The following is a 19,868-nucleotide window of genomic DNA, read 5'->3' on the forward strand; positions in this document are numbered from 1 at the left end:
CATCGGCGAGTTTCTTCCAGGCATCCTTTGCCGACGTGGCATCTCGCACGTACTGGTACAGTGCGGGCTTGATCGTTAAACATATCTTTGCTAAAGCGCGGCTTTCGTGGGTCGCATTGGTGTCCGTACCTTCAACACAGCCCCATAGACCATCCAGCGTTAGCAACATTTTCATGGCAAATTTCCAATTTGAATAGTTTGCCAAGCCATCCAGCTTCTCAACTGGAATGTGCCCGTTATTTTCACTGTGTGACGACATTTTGGACTAATTTGTAGTGACTTTAGTTGAACAATCGAAGAAAAGTGAGGTTATATGCAACGAGGGAAGTGCAATTCTAACCTCAAAAAAATTACACTATTTCCGACGTACCTTTCTGTGGTTTTGTTTTCAGTATCCTCGCGGCACTCTCTTCTGGGCCCATAACCTGATGTGCAGGATGAAGGCGCAGGGCTCTGCGTAGGACTGCGGCGAAGGATGACGTCGGAAATAAAATGCTTCTTAATCACAACAAAATAGCAGTTTTAATTTGCCACAAACCAAACTACATTTCGTCCATGTCACGGGTCGATTAAATAGGATTTAATTATTAAGTTTACATGTTAAAATTATAAAATAAAATTGACTAATGCAGAACCATTACATTTCGAGCAGAGGGGAAACGAAAGACAAAAAAAGGATAGGTGTAGGGTGGCAACATTGATCGTAGAGTAGGTGTTGCCTGTATAATAATAGGCTGAGATGTAAAGGGCATACTACACGATTTCTAACAACATTATATTAAAAATTTGTATTATAAAGTTTGCATCGATGAAAATTATAGGTACCTACTCAAGATGTAAAATGTTCAAGATAAGAGTCCACGCGGACGAAGTCGCGGGCAACAGCTAGTGAAAATATAAAACTTGCTATCTATATGTTCATAAGATTTGAGCAGTTCCCTCGATTCCTCGTGGGTCCTCCATAAAATAATTTATAGTACATAATAATGGCCCTATTTTCCCGCACTAGTGCGTAAAATAGCACTTTTCGTGTGTATGTCAAAAGTTTAAAGGGCCATATGTACTGTAAAACGTTGTACGATACACGTGCGAATAGGTAATTCGCAACTCGTGTCGAATTTCCTCTTTTCCGCACTTGTATCGTAAATAACTATTTCAAAATTGGTTGAGAATATATTATTTAAGACCAAACACAAAATATGCAGATATTCCACATTTTTAAGAATTTTTTATGAAAATAAAATGCAGTAGGTACCAAACGTGTCCCTGAAAATGAAACTAAAAATAATGCTTGGTCTTAAACTTTTTGACGGTAGTTTAGGTTTAAAATAAAACGCTCATTAAATTAGAAATAACATATATTCTATTCTACATGTAAGATTAGTAAGCACCAAATTATTTGTTTAGATATAAGGTAAGGTGGGGTAAGACTGTCACCGGGTAAGACTATCACTTGTATGGAATCCTCATACTGTTTGTCTTGCCCCGAGCAAAATAAACTATGTTATTTATGGCACAGCCCTGGGGCCCGCCTAGAGGGCGCTCGGCGCGCACTCCATGTCGACCGTAATAATGTGACCATGCCCCGCCTAGCGGGCGGGTTGTGAAATACTTTTTTTCATCACACTCGCTCAGTAAATGTGGAATTGCACGCATGCAGGTTTAGCGGGAGTTATAGAAAAAGCGTTCTCCCTAGGGAGTTATGGAGTTTCTAGTGCCATAATTAACAGTTTTTTGTCTTTATACTTAATTTTTGTATCGCAAGTGTGATGAAAAACATTTTGTGTAACTCGGGGCGTAATAATATTGCAAACTCGAGTCTATAAATCGCTCCGGCAAGCCGTCGATCGCGATTTAACTTACTCTCTTTTGCAATATTCAACTTACGCCCCATTTTGCACAATGTACTATTACAGTACATATGGTGCTACTTTACCGCCCTAGGGCGGGATTAAGGACAATTACGTGCCTATGTAAAAAATGTAAAGGGCCATATGTACTGTACAACGTTGTACAATAGGTACACGTGCGAAAAGGTAATTCGCAACTCGTGTCGAACACTCCCTTCGGTCGTGTTTCAGTTTATCGCCACTCGTTGCATTTATCCTACTTTTGGCTATGTGCTATTAAATTCTTATTTATTCACAGGTTGAAACCATGATAAAATGAAACACAAATGTACTGAAAGTAATATATTACAGCCTTGACTAGATGCCATACAAAATAATCATTTAAATCACTAAAATTATGTCTTTCCCATCACGGAACAATGGTGTTCCGGACCTTTGGGAGGCGTGCGCGGAGCCGAAGCCAACACGTAGAGGCCCTTTTGACACTTTAATGAAATGTAAGGGGTACACCGAGCGGAGGCTGCCCTTGCCCGTGTCATGGGACGCACGCAGAGGCAGCACCCGCCAGGGTGTAAGGACTATTGAGAGTTGATGAAATCTAAAATGAACTAGGTTATTGAGTGAAAGCGATGGACTAAGAACTGAGCTATGGGGTAAAAAACCGGACGCCTGCCTAATAAAACGGTATGCAATTTTATTTCCGGCAGACGGTGACTCGCCCTCACAAGATGGGCCCCCACAAAAAGCGACATCTAGGATGGCTCAAGGGCAACACCGGTGTGAGCGGCTCAGGGGTGTCGAGAGGTGTGCGCCGCTTTCTACCCAGTGGCTGTTAACAGCCACTGTGCCAACTCGCGTCTTATGCATATTTCACTTCCACCCCTGGAGCTTATAGCTCTAACGACTCCACTCTGGCCGGCCGGCTAAGGCAAGCCAGAGGCAGAGAATCCTGTCCCACCCACCCTCCTTGCGGGTAACAGAACTCCCCAGGAGCACTCGGGTACGTGAGGTCGCTAATCCCCAACAGCTCGCCACAAGCTGCCCTGCGTTGACTGATTGCACTGGTAAAACCAGCGGGCGATGGGGTCGTCACATCACCCCCCAAATTATTATTATTAATACTGTGTAAAACCCTTAGAGCATTTATCAACTGGAGATGTCATCGCTGTAATTTTCTTTACGAAACAGTCTGCCGATTTTTGCGGGGGAGGGGACGTCAAATGTATCATTGCTATTTCTATGATTTGTACATAACGTACAAATAGCCATGTCACATACAAAAGTTTGCACAATTGTGCAAGTTTTTCGGCAGAGGGGTAAGCTCTCAATGGCCACTCCAGTTATTAAATGCTCTAAGGCGAAACCCAAGGAACTTACATTCAAACTGGACTTATTAAATAGGGTTAGAAGCTGTCAAAGGTTTGCATAAGTATGTCAAATGTGTCAATGGTCTCTAGTTGTCTTCTATGAGATTTGGAGTAAGCCGTAATCCAAGGCCAGGGGCAGTATGACGTATAAATAACACTGCGTGTGCTGTCAAAATCGTTGCAGACTTTTCTTGGTCTAACTCATGTTACTTGAATGTACTTGAAACGTACGAAGGTACCTAAAATTGAAAGCTCCGAACTGTCATTACAGTATCTTGGAAAAAATACAAGGTATACTACAGTTACAAAAAAATAATGTTATCAATTTTAACCAGGGCTCGGAAACCGTTTTATTTTTCAAACCGGTTTCGTTCATCCATCCGGGAACGAAAAGGATTTCGTTTCCGTTTGCGGTTACCGGTTAAAGAACTGTTCTATTAAGATACTAATTTATGCCTAATTCGTTCGCTTTCCGTTTTTGTGGAACGAAATTAACCGGTAAAATTGAAAATATCGAAGCGAGATAGAACGAGTAAGTATTGCTATCTCTTTCACGTATGACAACGAGTTTAACCGAGCGTCTCTGAAAGCCATGATTAACCGATATTATATCGTATCCTGCGAACCACGTAGTGATTATATGCTCTTTGCTGCGAACCATAAAGTTCCGTTCTCTCTTATTACCGGTTAGGAGAGAAAACGCAATTTTTTAGTTCGCGCTCCATGAATTAACCGGTTTTTTAATGAACGAAATAATATAACTGTTTTGGAACGATATGAACAGGTATTTCAATACCGGTTCCGAGCCCTGATTTTAACTCAACTAGAGTTAGACCAAGAAAAGTCTGCAACCATTTTGAACGTCAAACTTCTATGAAATGATGTCAAATAAATTTAATAACACTTGCACTGCCTATGCTATCAAAATCGTTGCAGACTTTTCTTGGTCTAACTCTATTTAACTTACAAAGTGCGTGGTGAATATATGTGACGTCCCACGGTCAAAGGTACCTTATGGCGGGTATGGAGTTATGCATACCCCAGTAATCTACAATAAATAAGCTATCGATAACATAAAAGATCAACCTTCTAGGTTGCGTAGTTACAGAGATATGATTTTTTGAAAATAATGTTGTGAAATGAGCAACTTTACGATAGAGAAGTTTTAAGTTTAGCCGCCTAAAAAACTATGTTCCTGAAGTAAGTTACATAGTTGACTACAAATAATAATGCCTTATATATCTGAGATAAAAAAAATATTGCGACTTGTTCTGTAATGCAAATAGAAACTTTTGATATCGACTGATTTATGTGTATACTAACCAATCTCTTGAAAATAAAGTTTTATTTCATTTTCACGATTGATTGCAATGAGCTCTCAAGATTTAAATTTTATCTATTAGAAAACGACACTGACAGACAGTTTAAGCAAAAAACAATACCGATTTAGAGGTGAAAATGTATTTTCTGACTTTTTCATATAAAATCACAAAATTGAATATTTTTACTTTTAATGTGACACACAATCAATTTTTCTGAGCACATATGAAAGAAATTCTGTCATTCAAATGAAATAAATCCTAAAACCCCAACTAAATACTATATTTAACCCCTTATGCCACTTTAAACTTACATAACAATAACAGTATTTGCTCCATACATTTACGAAAAGGTACCTTAAGGAAATAAATCTAATAATACATCACTACAAAATATCAATCATATTATAGTTTATCTTTTATGAATAGAAAATATTAATTTACATTAAACTGCCCCCAATTTAATTAGTTCTTCGTCATAATAATCTTAAAAAAGACCAATAATTTGTATGTAATGAAAAGGTACCTTGTGGTCAAGTTACATGATGAGGCATGATGATGATGGAACAGTTAGGATAAACTAATAATATTTTGGGGTTAAGATGGTATAAATCGTCTATTTCTTATCAATAATATATTTCGGTTGCTATTGAAGATAAGCGGCATTGAGGTTCAATGACCTCAGATATTCCATAAGGTAATGCGTCGGGTATTGGCATTTTTCAGCAAACCAATGGCTGATTTACTGCATGCGACCAAACCAAATGAAGATTATTCTAGTTAAGAAAGACTTGACGAGAGTAACTTTGGTATAATAGCAGTCTACTTGGATTTGTGATGTCGGTCTATGTACGGTTATAATATTTGCGAGGCGCCCCAACCAGAACTGAAATTATCAAATTAGTTTTGCAGAATGCTAATACAGTTCTCTACCAAACTTCTTTTCCCGTATTGACTAGTTTTTTTGGGAATTTTCAATCTTTTTTCCATAAGGTACCTTTTCTACTAAACTCTGAGACGACATTACTAGGCTTATAACTAACTTATAACAAAAATAAAAACAGGTAAACAAACGTTAGGCATTAAGGTTTCAGATCACACAATAAAAAAAAATTGAGCATTTTTTCACCTCTTTACAAAACATTTAATATCTCCGAAACTAGAAACCCTCATAAGGTACCTTTTCCCGTGGAACGTCACATATTTACAGCTAAAACTAAGTAACATTAAACTACATTGTTAATAGGAACTAAAACAAATACTTCATTTTTCCCGACGAATGTGGGCCTCAAATTAAAAAAAAAAAAACACCGAGGATTTGGTAGGACATTATATAGTGTCATTTTGTGTGGGATTTTGAGTTTCCAAAACGTCCCGCTTGGCGCGCTGTTCAAAATTCTATACAAAAATAGACATAACGCAAACGCGTACGTCACGTCACGCTATTATGGAATGAAATTTACATTAGGGCTAGGGGTTCAGAAACTTAGGTATAATGTCGACAACAACGAAAAATTACACACAATATTATTATATCTGTGGTCACAACACGTTAATAGTTATTTGTTTCACTCGGGGGCAAAGTTGTTGTTTAACCGCTCGTGCTAATATTGATACCCAAGCAAGCGAAATATTCCAAAATTGAACCACGAGCATAGCGAGTGGTTCGATAAATGGAATCTTGAGCGTTGCGAGGGTTTCAAAGCACGAGGGTTAAACAAAATTTGCCCCCGAGTGAAACACAAAATTTTTCACCACACCAACCTGAAGCAAATATAAATGTAAAATATCGAACAAAATCATACCAAATCAAATCCAAATGAATGTTATTAAATATTTATCATCCAAAATCATCATTTAAAAGTCAATTCTACCAGCAAACATAAGAAAACAACTCAAACTTTGCATTTGATTACTTTGCCTCACATGTGAATAAAATGAAACTTTGCTATCAGTTTTTGAAGTGCAAAGTAAGCCTTTCCGAGCTGGTGTGGTGACAAAAAATATAAAACTAAGTATACCTACCTATGTAGTGAAAATTTAATGATAGTTGAAAAGTGTAAACTCTAAGAACAATTCACTCCAGAAATAACGGCTCAAGTAGATGGCGCATAAAATAAGGGTCATAACCCGTACTTTATGCGATAGGCAACTAGGTTATGAAGTTTTGAAATACAGCGCCATCTTATTAAGCAGTCAAATTTGAAGGATCATTTTCTTTGGTTTTACAACTTTTCTACTATACCCTCTGGTGAAAAACATTAGAATAATGCTAAATGTCATGGCAAAAATCGTGACAAAGAACATTCAATGACGAATGAATTATTAGCGTTCATTCGCGTTATGTACATAGATAAAGTTTATAAACTAACGGACTTCTCTTTCTTTCTTAATAAGCTTAGTAGCTTGGTAAGTAAGGTTTTTAAACCATAATAAATGTTATCCTCGAATTCATTAGAAGTTGTTCACTTCGGCACCATTTTTTCGAGCAATTCCTGTAGCGCCAGAGCCTTGGCGAGCCTTCTTCTGAAGTCCTGAAACAGAGAAATAACCAAAATGTATATTTGGAGAATGTATAAGGGAGAAGTGGAAGTGGGCGTTGGAAGGGGTAGACTTCGGCGGACTTTCTGTGATCAGATCGGGGAAATCCTGAAGAAAGTTCAGGTCAAGAGCACCCTAAACCGGCGAGCGTGTATGAGGAATGTTATGAAAGTGAAGGAAGCGAAAGAGGTATGACAGGATCGTAGCAAGTGGAAATCCGTGGTCTCTGCCTATCCGTACGGGAAATAGGCGTGATTATATGTATGTATATATGTATTTGGAAATAATATTACATGAACATCTTGCTATTTTGAGAACACACACAGTGCATAGATTCTAGGGTTAAAGTCAAAGAAGAAGTTACTTTCCCAGGTACCCCAGGTACCCTGGCCACGAACATGTCTCGGGTCACGAGACACAGCGCTTTGCCGTTCATGGGGAAGCGCTTAGCGCGGCCTCACTGTCAAGAGTGAAGCGTCATAGAAGAAGTTACCTGGTATAGCTCGTATCCCTTTCCAGGTACCCTGGCAGGAACATATCCCTGGTCATGAGTAGGGCTTCCAAATACCGGACTTCTTTCAATACCGGTATTAATACCGAAACTGGGTTTACTAATATGTGGCCAAAAATTGTATGGCAAATTATCACTTCCCAAACTATTTTTCCCATAGTATCATTTGGCAAAACTATCAGATGGCAAACCAATGTTTCGCAAATATAACATGTCGCAAATGATTATTTACAATATTATTGTATGGCATAATATTTAGTTGGTCATGTTTCAAAATGTCTTTTATTGTTATGTCGAATGTATTGATAGGCATAAATTCTTTTTCGCCTAATATTGTGACCTACCTATCTCTGGGAGCAGTTTCGTTTTACGGGTCATAAAAAAAATAACCCTAACCTACCTATCTCTGGGAGCAGCTTTGTTTTTAGGGTTATAAAAAAATAACCCTAACCTACCTATCTCTGGGAGCAGTTTCGTTTTACGGGTCATAAAAAAAATAACCATAACCTACCTATCTCTGGGGGCAGTTTCGTTTTTAGGGTCATAAAAAAAATAACCCTAACCTACCTATCTCTGGGAGCAGCTTTGTTTTTAGGGTTTTAAAAAAATAACCCTAACCTACCTATCTCTGGGTGCAGTTTCGTTTTTAGGGTCATAAAAAAAATAACCATAACCTACCTATCTCTGGGAACAGTTTCGTTTTACGGGTCTTAAAAAAAATGCTAAATATAATTGTGATCAAATAAAAAGTATGCAAAGCTTCAATTTGGGCAAACATTATTTAACAATAAATAGTTAGGTATAATAAAACATTTGCTTAGTGACTATTTTTCTAAATAAATCGTGGTAAAATGATCATCTGCTAAATAAAATTGTGATCAAATAAAAATTATGCTAAATAACAATATGCTAAGCATTGGTTTGCCAACTAAAAGTACTGCAATAAGTTGGTTGGGAAGTGAAATTAGGCGAAAAATATTTCGGCGAGATGGCAGTACACCCCGAAAACTGTCTTCATCAATACCGGGATCCCGGGATCCCGGTATTTACTATGAATCGCTTAAAATTTTTGAGTTTTATAAAAAAAGGCTCACTGTAACACCAGATATGTATGTTAGCTTAGGATATTAAACAATAATCGCCATCTGCAATAATTATTATTTCACCCTCCAGATTGGCAATCATTTTATCCGCCTTGTTGACTTCACCAGTCTCATTTTTAGTTCAACATAATAAACCAGCCATACTATAATTCCTTGCTCATTTCTTTCTACTTTTTGATATCATTTTAAAAACTAATAACATATCTCTTTATTCATATATTATATATATTACAAAAACATACCAAAATACAATAAATAAAAACAGGAACCATATAAAAGAACTAATGAGGAGGCACACTGAAAGGTTAGGACAGATGTCTCTGTGATCCGTCATTGTTTACGATTTGTGACAAGCGTATGGTTGCGAATTATTTACTAATACTTGCGATTTATCAAGAAAAATGTATTCATTTATGACTGTACGGGAACTACAAACCAAGCTTCGAAGGAGAAATGCTACAGTTGGTGGTAAAAACTAATAATGTTGATTTGATACAAAGATAATCACTTAATATATTTCAGGTTATCTTGTGTATTTTACCGTTTATTCAAATTTTCGAAGGCTCACGTGCAGTTTTTCCTCTTATATTACAAGTGTTCGATCGAAAACAAACTTTGGTGTATACCTGGATCACCTGGGTGTACAAGAAGGCGTTTCATATACGCCCGCCCTACGACACAACAGATAGGTACACAAAGTCGTGATGCGTATGGAGTACAGCATGTGTAGCCAAGCCATTATGCCCTAAATTATGTACTACTTCATTAAAACTAAGCTACCTGTGTATTTACTCTTTCCAAAATATTTATCTTCCTCAAAATGCAGCCTATACAAATGAAACAAACGGTCTTTGCATATGCCTTAGTTTTTGATACTCAAAGCTTTTTCTCACCGTTTTATGCATATCGGGTCCTTGGGAAAATAGGGAGATCCTATATTTCCACAATTGGTTCGCGGTAAGCCCTCAGACTGCAACAATGACAGTTTGCCTCCTCATTATATTAATATCATATCCTGAACATCAGAATTCATCACCAAATATTTATCTAACGCATATGCACAGATATTGTTTCAATTAAATGATCTTTAATTAAATGGGCAAGTAATGTTCTTGATACAGCCGAATTTAATCATTTTATAGGATTTTAAACGGTATAATCCGCACATTTTCCTTGTTTTTGAAAATACCGGGATCCCGGTAATGCATTAAAAAATACCGGTATTGAAAAATGCGTTTAAACAGACGGGATCCCGGTATTTCGGGATCCCGGGATCCCGGTATTGGAAGCCCTAGTCATGAGACACAGCGCCTTGCCGTTCATGGGGAAGCGCTCGACGTGGCCTCACTGTCAAGAGTGAAGCGTCATAGAAGAAGAAGTTACCTGGTATAGCTCGTGTCCCTTCCCAGGTACCCTGGCCAGGAACATGTCCCGGGTCATGAGACACAGCGCCTTGCCGTTCATGGGGAAGCGCTCAGCGCGGCATCACTGTCAAGAGTGAAGCGTCATGGAAGAAGAAGTTACCTGGTATAGCTCGTGTCCCTTCCCAGGTACCCTGGCCAGGAACATGCCCCGGGTCATGAGGCACAGCGCCTCATTCCGTTCATGGGGAAACGCTCAGCGCGGCCTCACTGTCAAGAATGAAGCGACAAGGAAGAAGAAGTTACCTGGTATAGCTCGTGTCCCTTCCCAGGTACCCTGGCCAGAAACATGTCCCGGGTCATGAGACACAGCGCCTTGCCGTTCCTGGGGAAGCGCTCGGCGCGACCTCACTGTCAAGCGTGAAGTGTCATGGAAGAAGAAGTTACCTGGTATAGCTCGTATCCCTTCCCAGGTACCCTGGCCAGAAACATTGCCCGGGTCATGATGCACAGCGCCTCATTCCGTTCATGGGGAAACGCTCAGCGCGGCCTCACTGTCAAGAATGAAGCGACAAGGAAGAAGAAGTTACCTGGTATAGCTCGTGTCCCTTCCCAGGTACCCTGGCCAGAAACATGTCCCGGGTCATGAGACACAGCGCCTTGCCGTTCCTGGGGAAGCGCTCGGCGCGACCTCACTGTCAAGCGTGAAGTGTCATGGAAGAAGAAGTTACCTGGTATAGCTCGTGTCCCTTCCCAGGTACCCTGGCCAGGAACATGTCCCGGGTCATGAGACACAGCGCCTTGCCGTTCATGGGAAAGCGCTCGGCACGGCCGCCGCGGCGCGACACCCACGAGCCCACCTGCTGGCGGTTCCACCGACGAGGGTCTGCGGGTACAATGTAATGAATGTTAGTATAATATGTCAGTAGAAACATATGCCGCTGCAGGACACCATCTCAAGTGCAGACTTATGGCCGAAGGGTGTGCTGTTTTGGCGGTTCCGGGCAACCTGCCGAACCCTACGCCGGGTCAGACAGACCCGCCCAAATCTAATGTTTAGTTAATTTAATTTTTATGTGTATGGTTTTTCTTTGTCTTTTCTTTTATTTTGTAGTTTCACGGTGCCTTGGTTTTATACTGTAATGCTGTGTTAAGTACTTATTTGATCAATAAATAAATAAATATATATGCCGCGGTAAAGACAATTGTATAACATCGGAAATACTTTTTCACGTCAGGGGCTCGATTAAGGCTTGAGTTGTAGCCGCGCGCGCGCGCCCCAGGGGGTGCCGTCGGTGGGGGGGGGACTAGAGTATGTTATAGACCTTTGGGGACCTTAGAGTTGAACAGTGAGGTACGAACCAATAGGTAAGTCGTCATCTTGGAGGGTGAGGTCGATGGCGCCCCAGGGGGTGCCGTCGGTGGGGGGACTAGAGTATGTTATAGACCTTTGGGGACCATAGAGTTGAACAGTGAGGTACGAACCGATAGGCAAGTCGTCATCCTGCAGGGCGAGGTCGAGGGCGCCCCAGAGGGTGCCGTCGGTGGGGGGGGACTAGAGTATGTTATAGACCTTTGGGGACCATAGAGTTGAACAGTGAGGTACGAACCGATAGGCAAGTCGTCATCCTGCAGGGTGAGGTCGCGGGCGCCCCAGGGGGTGCCTTCGGTGGGGGGGGGGCTAGAGTATGTTATAGACCTTTGGGGACCATAGAGTTGAACAGTGAGGTACGAACCGATAGGCAAGTCGTCATCCTGCAGGGTGAGGTCGAGGGCGCTCCAGGGGGTGCCGTCGGTGGGGGGACTAGAGTATGTTATAGACCTTTGGGGACCATAGAGTTGAACAGTGAGGTACGAACCGATAGGCAAGTCGTCATCCTGCAGGGTGAGGTCGAGGGCGCCCCAGGGGTGCCGTCGGTGGGGGGACTAGAGTATGTTATAGACCTTTGGGGACCATAGAGTTGAACAATGAGGTACGAACCGATAGGCAAGTCGTCATCCTGGGAGGGTGAGGTCGAGGGCGCCCCAGGGGGTGCCGTCGGTGGGGGGGGGACTAGAGTATGTTATAGACCTTTGGGGACCATAGAGTTGCACATTGAGGTACGAACCGATAGGCAAGTCGTCATCTTGGAAGGTGAGGTCGAGGGCGCCCCAGGGGGTGCCGTCGGTGGGGGGGACGCGGTCGCAGCGCGCTTGCGACGGCATGATGGCGGTCGGTGCGCAGCTCTGGAACACAAATACATTCTACATTTAAAAACTGTGATTAGGCAATTTAGGCCTCAACGGCTCAAAATCAAAATCAAAATCAAAAAGCATTTATTGCAAACATATTACATAACATTAGGTAGGTAGGTACCTATACATAATATGGACCCTGCAAGGGCGCAGCAATCTTATAAATAAATAACAAACTAAAAGTGACATGAATAGGTCTTTGGGGATATAAGGAGTTGAGGCGGAGACTGTGAGGTATGAACCGATAGGCAAGTCGTCGATCTTGAAGGGTGAGGTCGAGGGGGTGCCGTCGGTGGGGGGTAAATACAGTAAATTCGCCGGTACGTCAACTCGTTCAACCTAACCTACCTAGAACCTAAAATTGGTACGAGTGGCAGATCCATCCGTGTTCTCTCTGGTTTCCAAATACTACATCATAACCTACCCCTATTACCCCGACCCTACCTCTGCCCAATTCCAACATTAGCTAGCTTCTAAAGTTGAAATTTCTAAAAAAGCCCTGTCATTCGCCAAATCCAACCGATATCCTGGCAAAGGCTAGATTTAAGATTTTTCAAACACAATATAATATTGTTATAGAATAAATAAATTAATGAATGAATGAAGGACCAAAAATCCTGAAGGGGAAGTCCTGACGTATGGACTTCCCCTGATATACCGGGTGTGATTATTAATACACATTAAAGTTTATTCTAAGACGCAATGTATTGCGAATTTTGTTATGTTTAAGGCGTGACAAGCAACGTCAATCACAATGATATGGCGTGGCGATGGCGTCCATTGAAGATAATATTTATTTTGTATGAAAAATAGGGAGTCTAAATACTTCATAATTTTTAAAATTTGTAGAACAAAAGTGTCACCGTTTGAGGAGTACAATCTATATTTTAATTATTTGCTCGTGTTACAGCTAGGCCACACCCGGTATACACATGAAAATAATAGGGTATGTTCCTACTAGTACTAGTCAAATCAATTACTTTTTAGAACTGTCAAAACGATTTGCTAATATGGAATTTATATTAAACATTACATCGTGACGTCACGGTCAACTCACCTGCTTTTTATATTTCTATCCGATTTATTAAATAGAACTTGTGTTTAAAAATAACTCCTATCTGTGTTTTTCTAATAATTATCTGGTGCTTTATTTCATGCATGGTATAAAATAATTTATTTTAAATAGAGTAAGGTGTATTCGGGTATTACCGAATGTCGGATAATTCCGAAATTCAGATGAAAATCACCCTTAATTCCATCATAATAAAAGTCTCTTTCGGAATTATCCGACAGTTTTCGACATTCGGAATTACCCGAGTAAACCTTATAATACCCTATTATACCTATATCCATTTAATAAATACCTACTGTTAAAACGCGCTGGGCAAGGCCAGTACTAGTAATGCCATAATACCAGTATAATTACATAATAGTCATAATACAGCGCCACCGGCTTCCGGATCCGGTCCCTTGTGTCGCTTCCCGATTTTTGTTGCCGTTTCCTTTCCAATTTAACTATTTGAATGTGGAACTGTACGGTTACCATCAGTTTGTCACTGACATAAACGCCGTCGAGAACGTAATTTACTTTTTATACATCTCGCTCGCACTCGCATATTAGTGCAAACGGGACGTATAGAAAGTAAATTACGTTCTCGACGGCGTTTATGTCAGTGACAAACTGATGGTAACCGTACTGTTCTGTTAGCGCGAGTTGCTATACTCTGTATCTTTAGGTACCTACTTAAATAAATGTAATCACGTAATTTGTACATTTTCGGGTAGTTATAACATTTATTGATTAACCAACCAAATACAAAACGCCTGGATCTGTCACTGAACGACCTGACTATAACCTACAATATTTGATCATGTAATGTTTTCATTAAGAATACCTAGGCTTAAAAAGCCATTTGAGGGTAGATTTTGTTTACTCTTTTTAGGGTTCCGTACCCAAAGGGTAAAACGAGACCCTATTACTAAGACTCCGCTGTCCGTCCGTCCGTCTGTCACCAGGCTGTATCTCACGAACCGTGATAGCTCGACAGTTGAAATTTTCACAGATGATGTATTTCTGTTGCCGCTATAACAACAAATACTAAAAAGTACGGAACCCTCGGTGGGCGAGTCCGACTCGCACTTGTCCGGTTTTATTTAAATACCCAAAGATACAGACTATAAGTATACATACTTTTTTGTTGTTCGAAATATGTAGGTACTTACCTAATAGCATTTTATCTACACACGTATCATAAAACCTTTTTAATGATATATGCGATCAAAAACCACGAATTACGGCCAGCTTTAAGATAAATTTTATTATTTTGTTAAGGGGCTGTCCATAAATTACGTCATATATTTTTGACGATTGTTGACCCCCCCCCCCCCCTAAAATCATCCAAAAATCATACTTCGAATGACCCCGTTTCCTCCCACGTTATGCTACCATCATCCGATGTCCAGCCCCCCCCCCCCTAATTTTAAATGACGTAATTTATGAATAGCCCCTAAAACAAATTTCTTATCTGTGAAAATGTTATTATTGCGTAATGATAACGTCGATATCGATTTATTAATGGCATTCAAATTTCAAACGATCTCCGAAAAGCAAAGGAATTTGATTTGACCTCATTTTACAGTGACCTTATTTTAATGAAAAAAAATTGTTGTTGATTTCTTTCTATAGTTCGTTTTTTTAGCATTAGAAAGAACTTGAAAGAAGGTAAGCGATCTTGACATGTCTTTTAATTGAAAAACGCTTTTTAAAAATCAGTAACTATTATTTATGAAAGCAGAAGAATATAAATGATCCTATTAGATTCATAATGGTTATAGTAGTATACCCTATAATGGACACGGAACCAGTAATGGGACAAAAAAACACAATTCCTCTAAAATAAGTATATAAAAGTAGTTTATAAACACTGGATATATTTTTATCATAAATAAGAGTCCTAGAGCGGATTATGTTTGAATTTTTATTAAATTCGGTTATTTTTTAAGAAATGTGCGTCAACCTAAAAGTTGTCGTGCCACTGAAAAAAAATATCACTAAAAATTTTTAACAACTTCGCTAAGAGAGGTGAGTTAATTTATTAAATTTTAATAAATTAATACTCGATGAAAACTAGAATGTGTTTTGTTAATTGCATTTACCATGAGATAAGGTATACAACACACTATGTTGTGACTCCACAGATGTAAAAAAATAGTGGTATTTGGCCCAATCCCATTATAGGAGCTGTAAAACTGCATACCTCCTATGATGGGACAATTGACATAATGATGCTTGCAATGCCATAATTTCATGTTTTAAACAATACAGAAGTAAAATGTAGTTACGAAATATGTCAACCAGGAGGTATTCTCGGACTTAGGATAAATTAATATCGTTTTTCCAAACTTTTATTTAACTTGCCTTGTTAGTTAGTGTGGGTCAAATCTTGGTAGCTGAATTTGACCCACTTTTCGATTTCCGATTCAGTTGAAATTTTGTGTAAGTACGTAATTAAGTACGCAAATCGGATGATAATGCAATATTATGATAACATGGACTTGATCTGATGATGGAGACAGGAGGTGGCCATGGGAACTTTATCGCAATAAACCCTAACTAATTGTGTTTGGGTATATTAGAATTGTCTCGATGAATCTAATACAATAATAATTGGCTGTGGAAAGAAAAATACATTCAGCGATAAAAGCTTATACCAAAAATTGATTTTTTTGCCATCACTTATTCCCCATTTCAATATTTTATACTGATAGAGCAATGTCCATTATAGGGGGCCCATTACTGGATCCACGTCCATTACCGGGGGCCCATTACTGGAGCTTTGGTGTCCATGACTGGAGAAAAAAAGCATAGTTTTAATTTGTTAATTATGTGGAAACTCATTGCAGTATCTTTGATACAACACGCCTAAAACATGAAAGGCGGATAGGACTTTCATCTTTTAACACGCTAAGCGGAAGACCATTTACATGTACAAGGGAAATATCATAAATACTCTAAATTTCCTCTTAAATGTCCCATGACTGGTGCTGTTACTATACATATTTGCCGTAACTTATTTTTAAAATGTGTTTTTCAATTAAAAGACACATCGAGATTGTTTACCTTATTTCTAATGCTAAAAAAACGAACTATAGTAATATTTTACAGTTGAGATGACGTTATATCGAGTATGTTTTATTTCAATAGCGATTGTAACATGCGGGCCCTGAACGAATGATAGAGAGCTTATAATAATTATGTCATATGTGTGTAGATAAATCAGTGTGCCTGTATATAAGTAGGCATTAAACACTCGTGTTGTTTTTATGAAACTCGCTTCGGCTCGTAAACCCTCACTCGTATTTCAATGTCTCCACCCGACGTGAAGGGGAAATACACCCCTTTCATAACATAATATTAATAGATATTGTGTCATTTTCATAGATATTTGATATCTTAGTTTGATATTAATGATGGACATTCGGATCCCTTTGTTTGACATAATTATTGATGGTCTTAATGATCGTCAGATTACCATTAGTGTTAATTTTGAAACCGTTAACATTTCAGGATTTTCGTAAGGTTATCCTATAGATAGGTTAGGTTAGGTTAGATTGTTTTATGGCAATCCTGAAAAGTTACGCGTTTCTGAGAAAAACCAAATTATGACTAACGAAAATGCGGACAAACAATACATTTATGACTTAAAACTTTATGGGAAACAATAGAGACCCGATGACATTGCAAATGCCATGCAGATAGGTAAAGTGTTATTCTATAGAACTTGCTAACTATGTAAACAAACCGCCATATTGAAACTGTCACTGAATGATGATTTCAGTATGCCGGTTTGTTTACATAGTTAGCAAGTTCCATAGAATGACACTTTACCTTAGATTGGTCAGACTCTAATAAAATCGTTATTTTTTCTCAATCGATTGTTTTCCTATCCTTAACACATCCGCCATATTCACCACAAAAACCAGGGGGTGCTGCTGTTGCGCCCTTTCATTCAAACGTCAAAACGCAGACTCCGGATATCCGTAAGCGCCATGTTGTCCGGCCGGCTTCCGTACGGGAAAGGAGCGTTTTTATGACCGTCCTGAGCATTGTTTATTAAATATGGCTGCATTAATTATTTACGTCGTTAAGTTGCGGACGGAGCTGTTTAAGGGCAGGTCCTTCGTCGGATAACTTATTCACCAATCAGTATAAAAAAACCGGACAAATGCGAGTCGGACTTGCCGGTATGGGCTTGTGCACAAATCACGCGAGGTTCGACAGGGAGAGGGGGGTCACGAAAAAATCAAGATAGATTACGTTGGAGGAGGGGGGTATAAGGAAACCTCACGTGTATTTTCTACAGTGAACGAAACTAAAAAAAAAAAACTACCACATGAGTTGATACTATTTCTCGGTTTCGTTAAACATAAATCATCTCATCATCCAATCATCATGCACTTCAAAATAGCGAGCCTATTTAACGAAAATAGAAAAATAAACAAGATTTTCTATATCAATACTATTTATCTTAAAATTAGTTCGAATGAAAAAAATTCAATAAAATACACGTGTGGGGGGAGGGGGGTAGCCAAAAACTCACCAAATATCACCAAGGGGGAGAGGGGGATCAAAAACTTCAAAAAGTAGCCGAAAACACCTCGCGTGATTTGTGCACAACCCCTATGGAACTATTACGCAAAAAACGGCTACAAAATCACGTTTGTTGGCTGGCCAAAAATCATGTTGTTGGCGGATTGTGATCTGATTTAAAGGCGTATCCAGATTAATAAATTTTTCGCCAATCTGATTAAATTGCCCGATCGAATCAGGACGTTCGGGCGCAAACGACAATTTGGCTCGCCGAATTCAACCGCTGATTATGACCGATATTACCGATAAAATGGAGTGCGGACGCAAGAATACCAATTTGTGACGCCAGTATTTTTGTTCTGGGACATTTTTTCAATTTAGAGGGCTCTAATATCACCATAAATCTAAAATTAGAGATTGACGCCAATTTCATTTCTGATCAAATCGACTGATTTGATCACTCGCGTCTGGATACCACTTTACACTGGTTGGCCTGTGATTTTCTCGACGTGCAATTGTGAGGTCGGCCATTGTGGCAGTATTTTCCCGCCATCTTTTTCCCGCGCTTTCTACATCCGGCCAGAGACAATAGAAGTGGGTCGATAAGTGGGAAACGTCTGTTCCTTAGTAACGTGTGTGAAAATACAGTGGGTACTTTCTTTTACAATTAAGTAATGTGTTTATTCCCATAGATTTTGACCCGTTTTCTTTGCCTTTAAAGTATATAGGTATGTTGTACATATGGGGCATTATCTATGAAAAGGGACCTTATTGTCGATGGCGCTTACGCCGCACTGCGTCGCGCGACATTGTGTTAATATATCGGCGCATCGTTAATAATGGCTTAAGCACCATCGACAGTAAGGTCCCTTTTCATAGATAACGTCACATATTATCAAAAAGAATGTTACATATGTCTTTGATATTATATAGGTATTATCAGCAATATGACCTGGAGTCCTGTGGGCGCAGCATGTTCCATTTTTATCCATTCCATAGTGATAGACGATAAAAATGGAACCGTGCTGCGCCCGCTGGATATTAAAACTACCGGTACCTAGGGTAGTTTTAATTTAAATTTGAAACTTCGTGCTAAGTACCTACCAAAGACCTCACGACAGTTTCGAAATGCTAGGAATAATTTTCGCAGTATCCTATAGTTCGTATTTTTAGCATTAGAAAGAAGGTAAGCGATCTTGACGTGTCTTTTAATTGAAAAACGCTTTTTAAAAATCAGTAACTAGTACTTATGAAAGCAGAAGAATATAAATGATCGTATTAGATTCATAATTGCTACATATTTGCCGTGACTTATTTTTAAAACGTGTTTTTCAATAAAAAGACACATCAAGATTGTTTACCTTATTTCTAATGCTAAAAAAAACGAACTATAATATGTAGAGCCAAAATAAGTAAATTTAAAATACATATTATTATTATTTAACACCAAGCCGTAGTATTCAAATCATAAAATAACCATAGCCGGAACTTCAGCGGTAAATATTGTTTTTATCTCTTATATTAAATAAATATAACAGAAATAAATTCAGTTCAACTCACCATTCAAATAAAATGACACTGGAAAATCCTTTCACCACACACTTCACTATTAATTTCAGTTAGAACACAATTTTATAAACCATACAACTTTAAACTGAATTATAAATTATAATTATATACGAACGCAACGCTATTTTCGCAAAATGGCGTCACGTGTCCACACGAGCTCATTCAAGACTGGAATGATGTTTCATTCTACCGATTCTACGTTACGATCATTCAAACACAAATTTCAATGAAAGCCTAGTCTAGTACAAGTTTGTACTGAATACATTTAAAAATAGACCCTAATGCAAGCATAGAAAGTCCATAATAATTTTAAGCGTTGTAGTCTAATATGACGTTATTGCACTCGAAAAGGATTTGCGAGCGTCTGCCGGATGCGGGATGCTCTGGCTCTGTCACTCTATAGAGAATTTTGAGAAGTGTGA

General features: G+C 39.1%; 1 protein-coding gene across 1 annotated transcript; it reads right to left on the reverse strand.

Annotated features, from left to right (window-relative positions):
* Positions 1 to 7,001: 7,001 nt before the first annotated feature.
* Positions 7,002 to 19,547, reverse strand: LOC134803874 (uncharacterized). Its single transcript, XM_063776699.1, has 4 exons — positions 19,438 to 19,547; positions 12,161 to 12,278; positions 10,784 to 10,938; positions 7,002 to 7,070 (listed from the first exon to the last, which is right to left on the reverse strand). Exons 1-4 carry the CDS (start codon positions 19,438 to 19,440, stop codon positions 7,002 to 7,004), a joined length of 345 nt encoding a protein of 114 aa, XP_063632769.1. The 5' UTR covers positions 19,441 to 19,547.
* Positions 19,548 to 19,868: the final 321 nt, after the last annotated feature.

The sequence above is a fragment of the Cydia splendana genome, chromosome 27, assembly GCF_910591565.1.
Source record: "Cydia splendana chromosome 27, ilCydSple1.2, whole genome shotgun sequence".
NCBI classification, from domain to species: Eukaryota; Metazoa; Arthropoda; class Insecta; order Lepidoptera; family Tortricidae; genus Cydia; species Cydia splendana.